At 48.5% G+C, this 19,838-nt stretch overlaps 1 protein-coding gene across 1 annotated transcript; it reads left to right on the top strand.

The window, feature by feature from the left end:
• The first annotated feature begins 384 nt into the window (after positions 1-384).
• On the top strand, positions 385-5,644 carry LOC124525355 (paraneoplastic antigen Ma6E-like). Its single transcript, XM_047097727.1, has 4 exons — positions 385-489; positions 602-899; positions 2,920-3,153; positions 3,190-5,644. The coding sequence occupies exons 1-4, from the start codon at positions 385-387 to the stop codon at positions 4,317-4,319; spliced, it is 1,767 nt and encodes a 588-aa protein (XP_046953683.1). The 3' UTR covers positions 4,320-5,644.
• The last annotated feature ends 14,194 nt before the right edge of the window (positions 5,645-19,838 follow it).

Raw genomic sequence — 19,838 nt, 5'->3', positions numbered from 1 at the left:
AGCTCGCAGGTGGCGTGTCCCTGCCCAGCAGCGCCTGCAGAGTCAGAGAAAGTGAGCCGGCGACCAGGGGCTTTGCTCCAACGGGACCCTGGAAGTACCGAGCGCCTTGGGTAAGGGCTGGATCTCTGCCAAGGCAGGCAGTGGGGGCAGGAGGCGGAACCCAGTCGGCGCTGGAGGGGAGGGGTGGGAAGAGCTCCTGACTGCGGAGGGCGGCTCCAGTTGCAGAGGGGCAGGTGCTGGTGGGAGAGGGCGGGACCCGGTGTCTAGGTTGCCCAGGCAGAGCAGGGGTGCCCTGGGTCCAGCCCTAAGAAAGAGAGGATGGGAGGGCTCCTGGCTGTGGGGATCAGGAAGGGAGGGCTCCCGGCTGCTGCGGGGTTGCAGACGATGGTGGGAGGGGCTCCGGCTGCAGTGGCCCCAGCAGGGGTGTCGGACAAGGCGAAAGGGGACCTTCTCCTTGCAGAGGTGAAGGGCTGCATGGTGGGGGTTCTGGTACGTGGCCTGGAAGACGTGAACTGGCCAGGGAGGAGATCCAGGTCGGTGTGGGGGGCGGTGCGGTGGGCTGTCTGGCACCAGTGTCCCTCTCTCCCCTTTGCACCCACAGGCCTCCACTGCAGAGCCTGCGACAGTCTGCGCGCCCCTGTGCGATCGCGCCCCTCCCCCGCAGGTATCCGCGATGGCACTGGCTATGCTTCGTGGCTGGTGCAGGTGGATGGGCGTGGATGCTCAGCACTCGCTGCTCATCCTGGGCATTCCCCACGACTGTGAGGACCAGGAATTCCAGGAGGCCGTGCAGGCTGCCCTCCAGCCCCTGGGAAGATACCGAGTACTGGGCAAGGTGTTCAGAAAGGAGCTCAGGTCCAGGGTCGCCTTGGTCAAGTTTGCTGAGTATTTAAACCGAAGTGTGATCCCCCGACAAATACCAGGCACGGGAGGACCCTGGACTGTGGTCTTCCTGCCCCAGGCCCCGGAATCAGAGTCACAGGATACACCCAATTTCCTTGCACAGACCCAGAGGCAAGCAGGGGTTGCCTTGGCAGGCGAGGCAGGAGCTGGGGATGGGGCAGGAGCTGGAGGCAAGGCAGCTTCTGGAGGCAAGGAAGGGGCTGGAGGCGGGGCAGCAGCTGGAGGCGGGGCAGGAGCTGGAGGCCAGGAAGGAGCTGGAGGCGGGGCAGCGGCTGGAGGCGGGGCAGCGGCTGGAGGCGGGGCAGCAGCTGGAGGCGGGGCAGGAGCTAGAGGCCAGGAGGGAGCTGGAGGCGGGGCAGCGGCTGGAGGCGGGGCAGCAGCTGGAGGCGGGGCAGGAACTAGAGGCGAGGAGGGAGATGGAGGCGGGGCAGCGGCTGGAGGCGGGGCAGCAGCTGCAGGCGGGGCAGGAGCTAGAGGCCAGGAAGGAGCTGGAGGCGAGGGAGGAGATGGAGGCGGGCAGCGGCAGGAGGCGGGGCAGCAGCTGGAGGCGGGGCAGGAGCTAGAGGCCAGGAAGGAGCTGGAGGCGGGGCAGCAGCTGGAGGCGGGGCAGCGGCTGGAGGCGGGGCAGCAGCTGGAGGCGGGGCAGGAGCTAGAGGCCAGGAGGGAGCTGGAGGCGGGGCAGCGTCTGGAGGCGGGGCAGCAGCTGGAGGCGGGGCAGGAGCTAGAGGCCAGGAAGGAGCTGGAGGCGGGGCAGCAGCTGGAGGCGAGGAAGGAGCTGGAGGTGAGGAAGGAACTGGAGGCGAGGCAGGAACTGGAGGCAAGGCAGCAGCTGGAGGCGGGGCAGCGTCTGGAGGCGGGGCATGAGCTGGAGGCGAGGCAGCAGCTGGAGGCGTGGCAGCGGCTGGAGGCGGGTCAGCGGCTGGAGGCCAGGAAGGAGCTGGAGGTGAGGAAGGAACTGGAGGCGAGGCAGCGGCTGGAGGTGGGGCAGCGTCTGGAGGCGGGGCAGGAGCTGGAGGCGGGGCAGCGGCTGGAGGCGGGGCAGCAGCTGGAGGCGGGGCAGGAGTTAGAGGCGAGGAAGGAGATGGAGGCGGGGCAGCGGCAGGAGGCGGAGCAGCAGCTGGAGGCGGGGCAGGAGCTAGAGGCCAGGAGGGAGCTGGAGGCGGGGCAGCGGCTGGAGGCGGGGCAGCAGCTGGAGGCGGGGCAGGAACTAGAGGCGAGGAGGGAGATGGAGGCGGGGCAGCGGCTGGAGGCGGGGCAGCAGCTGCAGGCGGGGCAGGAGCTAGAGGCCAGGAAGGAGCTGGAGGCGAGGGAGGAGATGGAGGCGGGCAGCGGCAGGAGGCGGGGCAGCAGCTGGAGGCGGAGCAGGAGCTAGAGGCCAGGAAGGAGCTGGAGGCGGGGCAGCAGCTGGAGGCGGGGCAGCGTCTGGAGGCGGGGCAGCAGCTGGAGGCGGGGCAGGAGCTAGAGGCCAGGAAGGAGCTGGAGGCGGGGCAGCAGCTGGAGGCGAGGAAGGAGCTGGAGGTGAGGAAGGAACTGGAGGCAAGGCAGCAGCTGGAGGCGGGGCAGCGTCTGGAGGCGGGGCATGAGCTGGAGGCGAGGCAGCAGCTGGAGGCGTGGCAGCGGCTGGAGGCGGGTCAGCGGCTGGAGGCCAGGAAGGAGCTGGAGGTGAGGAAGGAACTGGAGGCGAGGCAGCGGCTGGAGGTGGGGCAGCGTCTGGAGGCGGGGCAGGAGCTGGAGGCGGGGCAGCGGCTGGAGGCGGGGCAGCAGCTGGAGGCGGGGCAGGAGTTAGAGGCGAGGAAGGAGCTGGAGGCGGGGCAGCGGCTGGAGGCGGGGCAGCAGCTGGAGGCGGGGCAGGAGCTGGAGGCGGGGCAGCAGCTGGAGGCGGGGCAGGAGCTGGAGGCCAGGAAGGAGCTGGAGGCGGGGCAGCGGCTGGAGGCGGGGCAGGAGCTGGAGGCCAGGAAGGAGCTGGAGGCGGGGCAGCGGCTGGAGGCGGGGCAGGAACTGGAGGCGGGGCAGCAGCTGGAGGTGAGGAAGGAACTGGAGGCGAGGCAGTGGCTGGAGGTGAGGAAGGAGGGGAGGCAGGAGCTGGAGGCCGGGCAGTGGCTGGAGGCGAGGAAGGAGCCGGAGGCAGGGCAGCCGCTGTGGGCCAGGCAGGGCCTGAAGAGGAAGCAGGAGAGTCAGATGAGGAGGGAGCCGCTGGGGACGCAGGAATCGCAGGTTTGTCAGGATCTGTGAGTGTGGCAGGAGCTGCAGGTGAGGGAGGAGCTGTGGGTGTGGCAGGAGCCGCAGGTGCGGGAAGATCCTGGACCCAGCCTTGGAGCCCGGCCTGGCAGCCTGTGCTGGAAAACAGGGCCTCTGGGAAACTGAGAACCTTTCCTGGAACGGAAGAGCCACACGGAGAAGAAGAGTCCTTTGAGAGCTGGCTGGATCACACCAGCGACATGCTGTCCCTGTGGTGCCACATCACAGAAAGGGAGAGGAGGAGGAGGCTGATGGAGAGCTTGGGCGGCCCCGCACTGGATCTCGTGTGCGGCCTCCTGGCAGAAAACCCTGACGTCCCTGCACAGGATTGCCTGGCCGCGCTGGTCCAGGTGTTCGGGAGGGAGGACACCCCCACGAGCGCACGGCTGAAGTTCCTGACCTGTGGCCAGCGGCCCCAGGAGACTCTCTTTGTCTATGTGATTCGCCTGGAAGGCCTGCTGCAGTCGGCCGTGGAGAAGGGGGCCATCCATCCCAACCTTGCGGGCCATTTACGCGCCCGGCAGGTGCTGATGCGGGCCCGCCCCAACGAGATGCTCGAGAACAAGCTGAGGAGGATGCGGCTGGACAGGAGACCACCTGGCTTCCTGGGGATGCTGCGGCTCATTCAGGAGACCGAGGCGTGGGAGGCCACCGCGGCTAGGAGCGAGCACTTGCAAGTGGAAGAGGGGGCCCGTGTGGGCACCGGAGGCCTGGCCGCCGCCCGGGCCAGTGGAGAGGTTGCCGAAGCCTCCCCAGCCAGGGAAGATGCTTCCCAGGCTGCCCTGGCCAACCTAGGGGCCAGTGAGGCCGTTCCTGGCAGTGCCGAAGCTGATACGGCTGCTCCTGAAGCCCGTGATGTCGCCAGGGCAGCCCTCGTCCCTGAGGAGGCCCCCAAGATCTTCCCTGCCACGCAGGAAGATGAAAATGCTCCCGCCTCTGCGGGCCTAGATCACGCAAGGCCCTCAGAGGCCCCTGGGGGCCCCACCCCTGCCCAGATGGGCAGCGCTTCCAGGGAGGGCCCGGGAGGTCCTGGCTGTGAGCCGGAGGGCCTCGCCCAGGCAGGAGACCAGGAGGCTGGGGAGCCCCTGGAGGAGGGGCCCAAGCCCATCCCAGAGGAGTCGGGAAACGAGGACGGGGCTGGGGAGGTGAGGCCCCCCAAGTCCTCCTCGGGCAAATAGGCTCAGAAGGCCCAGGGGCCCCCTCTCCTCTCAGGCAGCAGCGCTCTGGAGGCAGGGGGAGGCCACGCCAGGGCAGCAGCCTCTCCCCACGTGGAGGCAACAACCCACCCAGCCCAAATTCCCAGGACCCCATCTTCCCAAGGCACCCTGGCCACCACCATCAGCCCTTCCGACGGACCAGGATGACCATACTTGATGCAGAGTGGGGCAGGGAGGGGTGCCCCCTCCCATGGCAGCTCCGCCCCAGCCCCAGCCCCAGCCCCAGCCCCAGCCCCAGCCCCAGCGCGAAACCCTGCCAGTCCAGGCAGCCAGCCTGGGAAGCACCCCTGAGTGGCTGGCCCTAGCCTAGGTGAGGGGCACCTGAAAATGTGTGCCACCCACACTGGCCTGGGAGAGGTCAGGGGCCGTCTCAAGGGTGCCGGCCCCTCGGGCCGCCCAAGAGGGGGACCCTCATTCACTGACCCGTGGAGCACGTCACTCCACGCTCTGAGAAGCCCACGTGTGCCTCTGTAGGCCCCTTAGTGACCCCCCGTGTCAGCTCCCCCTACACGCACCCTAGTTACCATTCCCGTGCAGAGCCCTGAGGTGGGCAGGAGCCCGCGGCGGGTGTCCTGGCCTGACGCAGCAGCCACCTCTCAGCCCCGGGGGTGTGGCACGAGCTTCAGTGCGAGCCCAGGCTCTGCTCGCTGTCGTGCGGTGTCGTGAGCTCAGCCCATGCTTCCTCGGTGTAGGTTTAGGCCAACTGCTGCTTGTTCTTGTGGAGATGTGTGTGTGTTCTTATCTGAGCAGCCGCCCCCACCCCACCCCGGAGACCTCTTGAGCCCAGTCCCAGGAGATGGCGGGAAGGACAGAAGAGAGCATGGCTGGTGCTCACCCCGTGACCTCAGGAAGGAGGAACTGGACCAAGGACAGAGGTGGCCTGTGGGAGTCTCCACGGAAACCGTGCTCTGATGTGCCACTCTCTTGTTACTTGTGACTCAGTTTCTTCGGCTTGTCCAAGTGTCCCCTGCTGAGTTTTCCAGTGTCCTGTGACTGTCCTGTGTAGGCCATAGGGCAGGACCAGGCCCCAGCATGTCAGCAAGAGGGGAGGGTGCCCTGGCTAGCATCCATCATCCTGGCCAGAGACTGTGGGGCCCTCAGGAGGGGAGACTATGGGTGGATGCCATCATGTTGGGGCAAGCAGAGGCACCTTGTTTGGGACCTGAAGAGGAGGGGAGCCACGACCTGTGGGCTGTAGTACCTGTTAGACATTCTTCTCTATGTTGTCATTACCTCTCTTCAATGGTTTCAGTAAATGTCTTCAATAAAGTGCATTGAATGTTTCAGCTGAGTCTGGCCTCTGCTGTGGGCAATTGAAGGAAGGGCCTACTGGTATAGGAGTGGGGTCAACAGTGGCCTGGTATCCCGAGTTGGTAGTGAGGTATGGTGGAAGCATGGTCCAAGATAGGGTATGGGTTGCCTCATGTGTAAAATTTGTCACCACACAGGGAACAGTGGCTTATGGATCCTGTAAGGGAACTGAGTAAGCTAAATTTTGTCCATCAATAGGAGTCTGGTGTGTGCCGGCAGCAGCTCATTTAATGTCCTGAGCATACACTGAACGCTATGGAGATAACTAGGCAAGACACTGAAAGAAGGAAAATATATATATTTCGAGAAAGAGAGAGAGAGACAGAGTGTGTGAGTGGGGTAGGGGCAGAGATGGAGGCACAGAATCCAAAGCAGGCTCCAAGCTCTGAGCTGTCAGCACAGAGCCCAAGGCAGAGCTCAGCTCAGGAACTTTAGGATCATGACCTGAGCAGATGCTTAACCGACTGAGACATCCAGGAGACCCAACAGAGATATATATTGAATAGCTCCTGGTTTTATTCTCATCAACTCAGTCTCTGCAATTAATGTTCTAGAGCCTTCACGATATGTTTGGAAAACAAGGAGATTCTGGATTGGGAAGAAAAATGGTAGAGATTCCAGCACTCCTCCAGGAGTCTGGGCAGCCTGGACACAAGTCTGGCTTCCCGCGTGCGCTCCTGACTGGCCCGCGTCTGTTCGCGTGCGCTCATTGGAGCGAGACAGCGTCTTCTGTGCGCCTGCGCACTGGGCCGAGCGCGGTGAAGCTGGTGTGCGCCTGCGCGCACCGCCATTTCCTGCAACTGGAAGCTTGGGTAACTTTGCCCATCGGAAAATGCGACAGCCCACAGAGCGAAATGGCGGCCCTGGGGGAGAACGGCCTCAGTGTAGCTTTTCTTGCTGCCGTGCTGATTCCGGCCGCTAGATGGTGCGCGAGGATCACAAATGGGCTAGGCCTACCGTCTGGGAGGCTCCCTGGGCTTTCGCTGCCCTTGCCCTGCTGGCCCAGTGGGCTCTGGTGGTGCCACCCACCTTGGGGTTGAAGCAGCCCCTCTGACCACGTGTGGACGGACCATCGCCACAGTCCAGGCGGAGGCGAGAAAGAGGGAGCGAGCTGGGTGCCCGTAAGGAGCTGAACGGGGCTCCTGTGGTCCCCGCCTGTTTGGCAGGGTGCCCCGGCCTCTCAGTCGTTTCTGGCCACTGGCCACTGATCTTCAGAGCTGCCCAGGGGCAGGGGCTGTGGACATACGGGGAGGGCAGCGGATCCTCCACCCATGAGGGACCTCCTGGGCAGATCTGCCTGGGCAGGGCTCTGGGGTTCTGTGGAAAGGCAGCTTAATTCCCAAGAGTTGGGCGAGGAACGGTGATGGGGTGGGCAAGGTGATCCTGCAGAGCCGTGGAGCCTTACGTTTCCTAGGTCCTGAGATCATGTGGGCCTTTCTTTTTTAATCAGTAGAAACTGAGTTACAAGAAAAATTAAGGGATTGTAGTGGTCATAGAATTACAGAGCTAGGCTTCTTATGTTTGGGATTTGTGCTCCTTTCATTCACTGTACAGTTTCCATTTCATAGATAGTTCTTAACTGCCATGGCCTTGATGAGCCTAGTGGGAGAGTTGCTGTGGCAGTCAGACTGGATGTGAGGGAGGGGTCAGCTAAGGCTGAATGATTCTCCAAGTGTCTCCTAAACAATCCTATCTTATTTTACTTCCTGCCTCCCTGATATTTGTAATGGTGCTCCAACACTTCTATTCTATTTAGAAATCTATTCTTGCTCCAATGGACCGTCTGTATCATGTAATTAAAGCTCAGTTGTTATACTTGAGGGGACTTCATGAGTGACTCTCCTGTTGTCTTTATTTTCATGGAATCTTCTTGATGCATTCACACTAAAGCAAGTAGTTTCTGTTAACATTGGTACCAAGCAGCTGAGAGGTCTTAATGTCATCTCCATTTCCATAAGTGCTGCCTTTCAGCCTTATTGCATTTTTATGTTTTCTAGAAAATTCTCTCCCTAAGACAGACACAGTACAGGCCATTTTGAGGCTTATCTTTCAAGTTCTAAGAGCCTCCATTTCCCAAAGCAGAAGCAGTGCAGGAAGGGGCACTGCTCCCAGCCTTTATTCCCCCTAGAAACTAGCCTTTCCTTTTCAGATGTTTCCCTCTTCACCCTGTGCTTCATATCTGGGCAACCTTGTAAGAAAGCCTGGTTGCTCCCTCCTTTGGCACCAGAGAGAGATTGGAAACAATCATGCCTCTGCCTACATATGGGAATGCTCACCCTGGCCCCAGTCACTTCCTTGCTTTCACAAGCCATTTTGCAACTGCTTGAGAGATCTTTCCCTCTTCAGAATCCTCAATTATGTAAGTAATGAACCTTTTTTTTTTTTTTGACCTCTTGGTATGTGTGTTTTGTCATTAGTCTCAACATCCAAAGGAAATTTTAGGTGGGGGTCTATCTGTCTCTTGGAAACCATAACATTGTTAAAATCCATGTCAAAGTCTAGGCAACTGCACCCCCACACACACACACACAGCCAAGAAAGTGAATTACAAACAATGTTACAGGAGGCATGGTGGAGATTAGACCCTTCATATCTTAAAGATCTGAAGGATACTGAGGTGGTTGTACCCATCGTATCTCCATTTGCTTTGCCAGTCTAAATACTCTATACTTACTGCCCGAAACTTCACCAAGTAGTAGTCCCAGTTATAGATGCTGTGTGCTGGATGTGGTAACATTGCCCAAGCAGTACCTAAGGCCTTAGGTACTAAAACAACGAAGTATAGAAGCAGATATTGAGGCCACTCTTGCTCTCATTAAAGTAGGGTGTGTCTCCACCTCTGGTAGGAATATGTTAGTGGGTCTTGTGGTGGCGGTGATAGTGGTTGAGATTTTTGTTCTTGTTGTTTGTCTTAATGTTACAGCTGTTTCTACAAAATAGTGGTGGAGTAGTAGCTTTATTTTAATTCTGGAAAGCAAAAGGACATAACTAAAACCTTTTACCAATGAATATTTTAAGACCCATATGTCAACATTTATGGAGTGACTTATACACTTTAAATTAAAAGTTTTTAATTTAAATAAAATAAATTTATTTACACTTTTGTTAAAAAAAATAAGGTCATAAGGTATATGGCCATTGACCTAACAAATGCATTCCTTTCTATCCCAAGCAATCAAGCAAAGAGGATAAGAAGCAGTTCTTAATTATGTGTACATGCAAAGATTTTTAATTTATAATTTGTTCTATGACTATGTTACCTCTACTACCCTATGTCATACCTATCCTCTCATAATATAGTCAGAGATGTGGATCAACTGAACAGTCTATAGAACATCACTACATCACCCATATCCATTACACTGACACCATTATACTGATTGGAGAGGATGAATAAAAGGCTTCTGTAAGATATAATGTGTTCCAGAGGGTGGGAGATAAACCCTGCAAAGATTCTGAAAGTCACCAATTCAGTGAAGTTTTTAGGAGTCCAGTAGTCAGGGGCATGCCAGGATGCCTCCTCCAAAGTAAAAGACAAATCATGTCTTGAATCCTCCACCAAAAAGAAAGAAGTAATGTACCTGGTAGGCCTCTTTGGGTTCTAGGGACAAAACATTCCACCTCCAGGGGCATCTGGGTGGCTCATTCAGTAAAGCATCTGACTTCAGCTCAGGTTATGAGCTCACAGTTCATGAGTTCCAGCCCTGTGTCAGGCTCTGTGCTGACAGCATGGAGCCAGGAGCCTGCTTTGAGTTCTGTGTTTCCCTCTCTCTTCTCTCTGCCCTACCCCACTCATTCTCTCTCTCTCTCTCTCTCTCTCTCTCAAAAATAAATAAACATTAAAAATTAAAAAAAAACTCCACCCCAGGATTATTGTTCTTGTCCATATATCAGGTGACACAGAAGGCTGAGATCTTTAAGAAAGGCAGGTGCAGGAGATTAATCTACAGCAGGTCCTGGCTGCAGTGCAAGCAGTCACTTGAACCATCTCATTTGGCCGACCCCATGGTGTCAGAGGTATCAGCAGGGGACAGGGATGCAGTATAGAGTTCAAGGCCTGCCTGTGTAGGAGAATCACCACCCCAACACCTGGGGTTCTAGAACAGGGTTATGCCATACACCTTTCTAGAAATAGCATCTGATGTGTTTCTGGGCCTTGGTAGAGACCGAATGCTTGACTATGGGGCTCCAAATGACTGTGCATCTGGAACTTCCTATTATGAACTGGGACCTATCAGACTCATAAAGTCAAGATCAGATGGCCCATCAGCAATTAACTGTACAATTAAATGGTATGTCTGGAATACAACCTGGGCAGGAAAAGAGGTGTAGTAAGTTCTGTGAGCAGTAGCTCAGATACTCATATTATCCATCACAGTTACAAGATAGCCTTTATCTCAGCTCACACCTATGGCCATATGATCCCGTATTGGCTTGGTATTTGGGTACCAGTTGAAAGCGAATGGTTTCTGCATTCTAGATATAGCCAGGGATGCCCCTGAAAGAAAATGGAGAAGGAACATCTTCCCAATGAGTGGAGGTAAAACAGAAGTACATCATCCTTTTTGTAGAAATAGCCCAGGATGAGACTATATACAGGCTCCTGAGCAGTGGCCAATGGCCTAGCTCAGGTCCTGGAAGGAAAAGAATTGGAAGATTGGAGACAAGGAGGTCTGGCATAGAGGCCTATGGCTATATATATGAGAGTGGGCATGGAGAGAGAAGAATTTTATATTACATACTAATGCTCACCAGAAGACAACACTTAAAGAGGAACCTAGCAGCCAGTTGGAAAAAAAAAGACTTTTCAAGTTGATGTTAGCCACCCTTCATCATCATCCAGCCTGGAATGGACACAATGGACACATAAATGGAGTGGCTGCAGTAGGACAGATGGAGACTGCTCATGAGTCCAACATCATGTAATCCTACTTATCAAGGCCTATATTGCCACTGCTGGCTATGAATGTCCAATCTTCCAGCAACAGAGACCAATGTTGAGACCCCAATATGGCACCATTCCTCCATGTTTACTACATGTTTGTCCCTTATATCTTGGAAGGAACATTGGTTCTTTCTTACAAGAATTTTAACCTATTCTGATAATGGGTTTGCCTTTCCTGCTGGCAGAACTTCAGCCAGCATCACTATCCAGGTGCTTTCAGAGTGCATGATCTTCAGGCCCATAATACCACACAAGATAGTATACTACCAAGGGATATACTTCAGAAAGAAAAATGTGTGTGAGTGGGCCCACGGGCATGGGATCCTCTGGTATCACCCACTACATCACCCGGAAGCTGCTAGCTTGGTAGAATATCAGAATGTCCTGCTGAATGTGCAGCTGAAGCACAAGCTTAGAGGTAATACTCTCTAAGGATGGACTACCATCCTCCAAGATGCAGTATATGCACTGAATCTAAGACTTCCATGTTAGTACTGTGTTCCCAGTGGGAAGAATACATGGGTCTGGAAACCAAGGGATGGAAACTATAGTGGCCTCACTTTCCATCTTTCCCAGTGACCTACTCAGGGGTGGACCTTCACATATTCCAAGCTCTGGACTGTGCAGAGGTAGAGGTTATGGCCCCTAAAGAAAGTGCACTCATACTAGGTGACACAACCAGAGTCCTGTTGTGTTTATAGATATGGCTGCTGCCTGGGTATTTTTTTATTTTCTGTGTCTAGAGACCAGTAAACAGGAAAAGTCACTATTTTTGGCAGTGGTAATTGACACCTATCAAGGAAGGGGTAGAACTGCTGTTACAATGGGGGCATAGCGGAATATGTGGGGAACCCAGGTGATCTCCTTGGTTGACTCTTTGTACTCCCTTGCCCAATTATGACCATGAATGGCCAAGTGTAGCAATTCTGGTGTGAGAAGAGTAGGGATACCAGGTACTCAAACCCCTCAGAGATGAAGGAATATCACCAAGACTGATGAAATGACAGGTGAGAGTGAGAAAAACCTAGAATGAATAGTGGAGGAGGGAAATAATGAGTACCTATTGCAGCTACAAGACCAAATGTATCAATGGGGTTGTACTTTGTCCCACCAACTTCTGTCTTCTAAGTTTACCTTCAGGAAGAGAGGCCCATGGGAATAATGTAGAAACTTCTCCCTAAACAAATGGAGTAGTGGGTCTGTGTGGCACAAGGGGTGGACTGTGGTAGCTGTGGAAGTTCACTACTTAGATATCACTTTAAGAGAGGAGTACATTAAGATGACTGCATCAAGGTGCAACATTTTCAAGATTCACTGCAGCATTTGAGCAGAGGCCATGCTATTCCCAGGCAGCTCCCAATGACTTACCACAGCAGGACTACTGGAGTAATTTCTGCTCAATGTGGAACTCTCTATGGGCCAACTTTGTACCAGATTGCCCAGTTGGGCTGGCGAAGGATTTTTCAAAGTAGCACCACATGCAGCCGCTCTGGAAAGCAGTGTGGAGGTTCCTCAGAAAATTAAAAATAGACCTACCCTATGACCCAGCAATAGCACTGCTAGGAATTTACCCAAGGGATACAGGAGTACTGATGCATAGGGGCACTTGTACCCCAATGTTCATAGCAGCACTCTCAACAATAGCCAAATTATGGAAAGAGCCTAAATGTCCATCAACTGATGAATGGATAAAGAAATTGTGGTTTATATACACAATGGAATACTATGTGGCAATGAGAAAGAACAAAATATGGCCCTTTGTAGCAACGTGGATGGAACTGGAGAGTGTGATGCTAAGTGAAATAAGCCATACAGAGAAAGACAGATACCATATGGTTTCACTCTTATGTGGATCCTGAGAAACTTAACAGGAACCCATGGGGGAGGGGAAGGAAAAAAAAAAAAAAAGGACGTTAGAGTGGGAGAGAGCCAAAGCATAAGAGACTGTAAAAAACTGAGAACAAACTGAGGGTTGATGGGGGGTGGGAGGGAGGAGAGGGTCGGTTATGGGTATAAAGGAGGGCACCTTTTGGGATGAGCACTGGGTGTTGTATGGAAACCAATTTGTCAATAAATTACATATATAAAAAAAATAAATAAAAAAAAATCTTTCAGTACAACTTAAAAAAAAAAAGAGTGCACTTGTGATATCACTGGGTGATGTATGAAAGTGTTGAATCACTATATTCTACACCTGAAACTAATATCACACCGTATATTAACTGGAATTTAAATAAAAACTTAAAAAACAATCTTGGCATTTTAAGTCTCCAATTTTGTCTCTCTAGCCATGTGAGACTGCTGAAATGTCTCTTGGTTTTATGGTTCTCTACTGTTGTCATCTACCTGGATGACACCTGTATTCTCAGCCTCTTGCACTGTACACAGAATTGGCAAATGCCCCCAGTGGGAAGAAAAGCAGCAAAATGTCAGTTCACCTTTCCATGGTTCTCCTCTCCTACATTTTGGCCCTTTGAATCTCGATCAGTTCAATAGTGTTCCAATGGCTTTAAACTGAACTTTTTTTTTTTCATGTGTTTTTGTTTTTACTATTTAAAAAAAAAAGTTTTGGGGCACCTTGGTGGCTCAGTCAGTTAAGTGTCCAGCTCTTGATCTAGGCTCAGGTCATGATCTCACAGTTCATGGGTTCAAGCCCCACATTGGGCTCCACACTGACAGCACAGAGCCTGTTTGTGATCCTTTCTCTCCTCCGTGCCCCTTCCCTACTCATGCACACACTTTCTCCCTCAAAATAAACATTTAAAAATAATTAAATATATATATGTGTGTGTATATATATATATATATATATAAAATGTTTTGATTTGAATTTCCCTGATGATTGGTAATGTTGAGCATCTTTTCCTTTGTCTTTTGGCAACTTGTATGTCTTCTTTGGAGAAAATGTTTGTTCAGGTCCCCTGATCATTTTGAAATCAGATTTTTTGTTTTGCTCTTGAATGGTATGAGTTCTTTACATATTTTTAGATGTTAACCCCTTATTGTATATATGATTTGCAAGTATCTTCTCCTATTTAGTAGGTTGCTTTTTGTTTTGTTGGTGGTTTCCTTCACTGTGCAAAAACATATTATTTGGTGTAGTCCCAATTGTTTATTTTTGCTTTTGATTCCCTCGCCTGAAGAGGCAGATCCAGAAAAATATTGCTGATGCCAATGTCCAAGAGTTTATTGCTTCCATTTTCTTTTAGAGTTTTATAGTTTCAGGTTTTACATTTAGGCCTTTAATCTATTTTTTAACTTTTTAAAAAATGTTTATTTATTTTTGAGAGAGAGAGAGAGCACAAGTGGGGAAGGGACAGAGAGAGAGAGACACACAAAATCCGAAGCAGGCCCCAGGGTCTGAGCTATCAGCACAAAGCCCGATGCAGGGCTCAAACTCACCATGAGATCATGACCTGAGATGAAGCCGGAAGCTTAACGGACTGAGCCACCCAGGTGCCCCATGCCTTTAATCCATTTTGAGTTTATTTTTGTGTATGGTGTAAAAAAGTGGTCCAGTTTCATTCTACTGCATGTAGCTGTCCAGTTTTTCCAGCACCATTTGCTGAAGAGACTGTCTTTTCCTCATTGTATATTCTTGCCTCCTTTGTCATAAATTAATTTATAATATAAGCATGGTTTTATTTCTGGACTCTCTATTCTGTTCCATTGATCTATGTGTCTAATTTTGTGTCAGTACCATGCTGTTATGATTACTATAGCTTTATAGTATAGTTTGAAATTTGGAATGATGAGACCTCCAGCTTTGTTCTTCTTTCTCAAGATTGCTTCGAAAGGGACTAAAAGGTACAAACTTCTACTTATAAAATGAATAAATCACAGCGATGAAAGGTACAGCATAGGAAATATTGTCAATAATATTGTAATAACCTCATATGGTGGCAGATGGTAACTACCCTCATCATGGTAAGCATCGTGTAATGCATAAAATTGTTGAATCAAATGTATATCTAAAACTAATATAATATTGTATGACAATTATAATTCAATTAAAAATAAACAATTTTTATTAAATATAACACATATGCATAAAAATATCATGTATGATGTATATCAACACTTTAAAGACCAATAGAAAACTGAACAACCCATGAATCCACCATGCATGTAAGCTTCAGGTACAGACCCCTCCTTGACCCTCTTCATTTATATTCAGTTCTAGTCCACCCTCATGCCACTACCCTACATTACTGTAAATTTTAAAGTTTCATTTTAATTGAGATATAATTGACATATACATTCTGTAAGTTTAAGGTATAAAGTGTTGATTTGATATACTTATATATTACAATATGTTACCACCTTAACCTTAGCTAACACCTCTATCATGTCACATAATTATAATTTCTTTTTTGTGGTGGAAACATGTGTCACGTTTTAATGGGATTTTCTTGTTCTCTATAGGAGCATTTGTTGGCCAAATGCTACCTTACCATTTATCCTCATTTCCTCTACCACCATCCTCATCCAAATTATGACCATAACTCCCATGTTAGTGCAGTAGCCTCCTAAATTGATATTGCATCCACTTTGCCCCCTTCTTATGCGTTCCTCATATAGCAGCCAGATTGTTTTTTCTTAAAATTTATTTTGAGAGAGAGTGAGGGCACAAGCAGGGAAGGGGAAGAAAGAGGGAAAGACAGAATCCCAAGCAGGCTCCACGCCATTAGTGCAGAGCCTGATGCAGGACTTGAACTCACAAACCATAAGATCATGACCTGAGCTGAAATTGAGTCGGACGATTAAACGACTGAGCCACCCAGGCACCCCAGAATTATTTTTTAAAGACAGATCAGATTATGTTAATTCCCTGCTCAAAACCCTTCAAGTTCTTCTCACTGTTTTCTTAGCATAAAATGAAAAATGTTAATAAATGGCATCTGCTGAGTTGTGATAATGTCCAATGTACCAGACACTACATCATTTGACTTTTACAGTAATGCAAAAGATTATTTAATTTCCATTATTTACCTCATTTGTACTTATGGGGAAGCAAAAATTTGTAAGTGTAATTTAATTGCTGAACGATACAGTTAAAAGTGGTGGAGCTGGAATTCCAAGCTAAACCTTTTCAACTATAAAGTATGTTTTTGTTTTGTTTGTATTTTATTTTATTTTATTTTATATTTTATTTTATCTTACTTAAGAGAGAGGGCACAAGTGAGGGAGAGTGGCAGAAAGACAGAGAGAGAGAGAGAGAGAGAGAGAGGGAATGTTAAGCAGACTAAGTTTGGAGCCTGTCGTGGGTCTTGATCCCACGACCCTGGGATCAAGATCTGAGCCAAAATCAAGAGTCAGACACTCAACAGGTTGAGCCACCCAGGTGCAACCAGGTGCCCCCAGAGCATGTCTTGAAGCAGAGAGAGTCCTGAATGAAGTGGCTTATTTTGTACATTTTCATCTCTCTGTATGACAGAAACAGAACCAATAGGGAATATATAGATTACATAGATAGATAGATAAATAGATGATAGGTAGGTAGATTAGATTAGATAGATGATAGAGAAAAGAAGGAATTGGCTCATATAATTGTGGGGTGGGAGCTGGTGAGTCTGAAATGTTCAAAGCAGGAAGGCAGGCTAGAGACCCAGGGAAGAGTGAATATTGCAGCTCAAGTCTGAAGGCAGTTTGGAGAAAATTTTCTTTGTCTTTGAGGGACCTCAAGTCTTTTCTCTTAAGGCCTTCAAGTATTTGGACGTGGTCCACTCAGATTTTTGACAGTAATATACTTTATTCAAAGTCCACTAATTTAAATGTTAATCACATCTAAAAATATATTCACAGAAACATTTACATAGATATTTGACCAAGCAACTGGGCAGTATAGCTTAGTCAAGTTGACACATAAAATTGACCACTGTACTCCCTGACTATATTTTCATGGTAAAACTTTAAAACAACAAGAGGTATGCTGAAGAAATACTAAAAGTCACACTTCCAATTCTGTTCCCTTCCCTCCAGAAGAGGTGAGCACTGTCAGTCTCTCAGTGAGCATTCTTCCAGAACTCTGTCCCCTCAACACTAATACATATAAACATATATGTATATATAATTTGGTTTTATTTTATTTAAATAGGATCATTATTTTTTTAATTTTTAACTTTTTTTATTTTTTGAGACAGAGAGAGAGCAAGGTAGGGCAGAGAGAGACAGAGACACAGAATCTGAAGCAGGCTCCAGGCTCCGAGCAGTTAGCACAAAGCCTGACATGGGATTCGAACTCACAAACTGTGAGATCATAACCTGAGCTAAAGTTGGATGCTTAGCTGACTGAGCCATCCAGGTGCCCCTAAATGGGATAATTCTATAAGTATTGTTTGATGTCTTGTTTTCCCTCTTGAATGGTAATTCATATATATTTATCTTTTTTTAGCTTGGACAAACAAAACATTTATCCAATGTTTATAGCATTGAATGATAAAATTGAATAAAAAACAAAAAGAATCTCTTTGACTCCTTCATGAACCTCACTCATCTCCTCAAAGGTAAATGCTGCTATCATTTGGTGTGTACCTATGAAAACCGTAGACAGAATACTATATACACAGGTGAAGATGGCAGGGTTTGACTCTGTCCCTTTCATGTGCTTTCTTCTTGTCCATTCTCACTCCTGCATAAATTATATCATTAATGGCATGATATGACATTGAGATTATGTCATGTGACATAATCTATATACAAGAGAGAAGCTTGTTTGACTTGCAAGTGTGCCTCTATAAACCATGTGAAAAACCTAAATCTATTCTTATGTAGGACGGTCAGTGACTGGCAGCTGTAGAAATCACCCTTTCTCTACAAAGCCGGAGTCAAGTACTATAAGCACCCAGATTGGCTAGGTATATAACTGTCAAGAATAATTTTTCAACTATAAAGCCAAGACTTTCATTGTGTGGATTTATTAGGCACATAATTATTATTTATTATCTGCAGAAGCTTTCCAAGAGAAAATATCAGGGGAATGGAGAGGTGAGCCCAGTGGGTTGGACCAGAGCAGGGGCATGAATTGGGACCTGTGGCAGGCTGAATAAAGACCTCAAAAGATAGTAGGTTCTAATTCCTGGAGCTAGAAAATATTACCTTATTTGGGAAAAAGGATTTTGAGATATGATTAAGTTAATGATTTTGACATGGGAAGATTATCCTTGGTTATCCAGATGGGCCTAAAATCCAATCACAACTGCCCTTAGAGAGATAGTAGAGATCTCCCCCCCCCTCTTACACACACACACACACACACACACACACACACACACAGGAGGAGGAGGAGAAAGTTATGTGAAAGAGTAGAGACAGATTAGAAAATACTGACCTTGAAGATTGGAGTGATGTGGCCACAAGCCAAGGAATGGTGGCAGCCAAGAGAAGCTGAAAGAGGCAAGAAAGGATCCTCCTCTAGAGCATCTAGAGAGAGCTTACAGTTGCCAACTTTGATTCATCCCAGGGACACTAATTTTGGACTTCTGTCCAACAGAACATTGATAGAATAGATTTCTGTTGCTTTACACCACCCAGTTTGCGGTGATTTGTTAAAACAGCCACAGTAAATTCATACAGGACCAAATCCAACTTTTCAAGTGTCAGCCACAACTTCCATACAGCCAATGTTAAAGATTAGGTGGTCATAGAGGATTTAGGAGCTTTGGAGAGGGAACCACCAACATACTTAGATCCATAGGCTCCAGGGCAAGAGGGCTAGGGAACTATGCATAAACATTTTTATTTTGGGGATCTCCCTGTGACTGAGGAATGGAAAGAGAAATTGAATGGGAAACTGAGGTGTTAGATCAATGTGTACTCCTTTGTGAGTAGCTCGTGAAGTACACAAAAGAGGGAAAGAGTGAATAGAGTTACAGGATCCTCAGTCTTTTAGGAAGCACTCCAGGGGAAAGGCTTAGTCAGAGGTCAATGATTATAGGGACTATGTTAATGAAGTCTTAAGTATTAGCACTCTAGCTAAATCAAGGAGCTGGATGTATCTACATTCACGGTGATGAACAACAATTCCAGAGGACATAAAATGGTCATGCATGGCAGGATTCTGTATAAATGGACACAGAGACTGCCTGGAGGTCAGGGTGACTTAGATCACCTTAGACAGCCCATGGCTATGTGTAAGTCTCAGGAGAAGGAGAACAGGCATACAGAGTAATATTTATTGCTATTTGTACTTTGTTTAATGCTCTTTTTATCAATTTTATGATCTTGAAAGCAACCAGTTAATAGTTATAATAATTTTTAAACATTTTTTGAGTATAATTGTTACACATGTTACATTAGTTTCAGGTGTACAACTTAGTGATTTGACAAGTTTATACATTTGCTATGTTCATCACAAGTGTAGCTATAATCTGTCCTATTACATCACTATTACAATATTGACTATATTCCTTACACTGTGACTTTTATTTCCATTCTGTTTTCTTTGGTTTGGGGGTTATTATTTTATTTTTAAATTTTTCTTAAGTTTTAATTTAAATTCCAGTTCGTTAACATAGAGTGTTATATTAGTTTCAGGTGTACAATATAGTATTCAACAATTCCATGCATCACCCAGTGCTCATCACAAGTGTACTCCTTAATACCCATCACTTATTTCACTCATATCCCGCCAACTCCCCTCTGATAACCATCAGTCTGTTCTGTATAGTTGAATATGTTTCTTAGTTTCTCTCTCTCTCTCTCTTTTTCCTTTGCTCATTTGTTTTGTTTCTTAAATTCCATGTGTGAGTGAAACAATAGGGTATTTGTCTTTCTCTGATTGACTTATTTTGCTTGGCATTATACTCTCTAGTTCCATCCATGTCATTGCAAGTGGCAACATTTCATTCTTTTTTTATGGCTGAATTATATATAATAATATAATATAATATAATATATAATATAATATAATAAATATATATCACATCTTCTTTATCGATGCATCAATTGATGGACACTGGGCTGCTTCCATAATTTGGTCATAGTAAATAATGCTGCTATAAACATAGGGTTGCATGTATCCCTTTGAGTTAGTGTTTTTGTATTCTTTGGGTAAATACCCAGCAGTGGGATTACTAGATTGTAGGGTAGTTCTATTTTTAATTATTCAAGGAACTCCTATACTGTTTTCCACAGTGGCTGCACCAATTTACATTTCCATCAGCAGTGCATGAGGGTTCCTTTTTCTCCACATTCTTCCAACATTTTTTACTTCCTGTCTTTTT

This window comes from Lynx rufus, unplaced genomic scaffold (assembly GCF_022079265.1).
Source record: "Lynx rufus isolate CCGP_SWC_20201006 ecotype Redwood Valley unplaced genomic scaffold, mLynRuf1.p SCAF_40, whole genome shotgun sequence".
NCBI lineage: Eukaryota > Metazoa > Chordata > Mammalia > Carnivora > Felidae > Lynx > Lynx rufus.
Note: the sequence above shows the minus strand (reverse complement) of the source record. Positions and strands in the feature narration are given on the sequence as shown.

Excerpts from the sequence above, each read along its gene's own strand:
- LOC124525355 (XM_047097727.1), top strand. The coding sequence starts at position 385 with ATGGTGGGAGGGGCTCCGGCTGCAGTGGCCCCAGCAGGGGTGTCGGAC. Across the intron at positions 900-2,919 it reads TGCTGAGTATTTAAACCGAA|CTGGAGGTGAGGAAGGAACT; the intron begins GTGTGATCCCCC and ends GCGGGGCAGCAG. Across the intron at positions 3,154-3,189 it reads GAGTGTGGCAGGAGCTGCAG|GTGCGGGAAGATCCTGGACC; the intron begins GTGAGGGAGGAG and ends CAGGAGCCGCAG.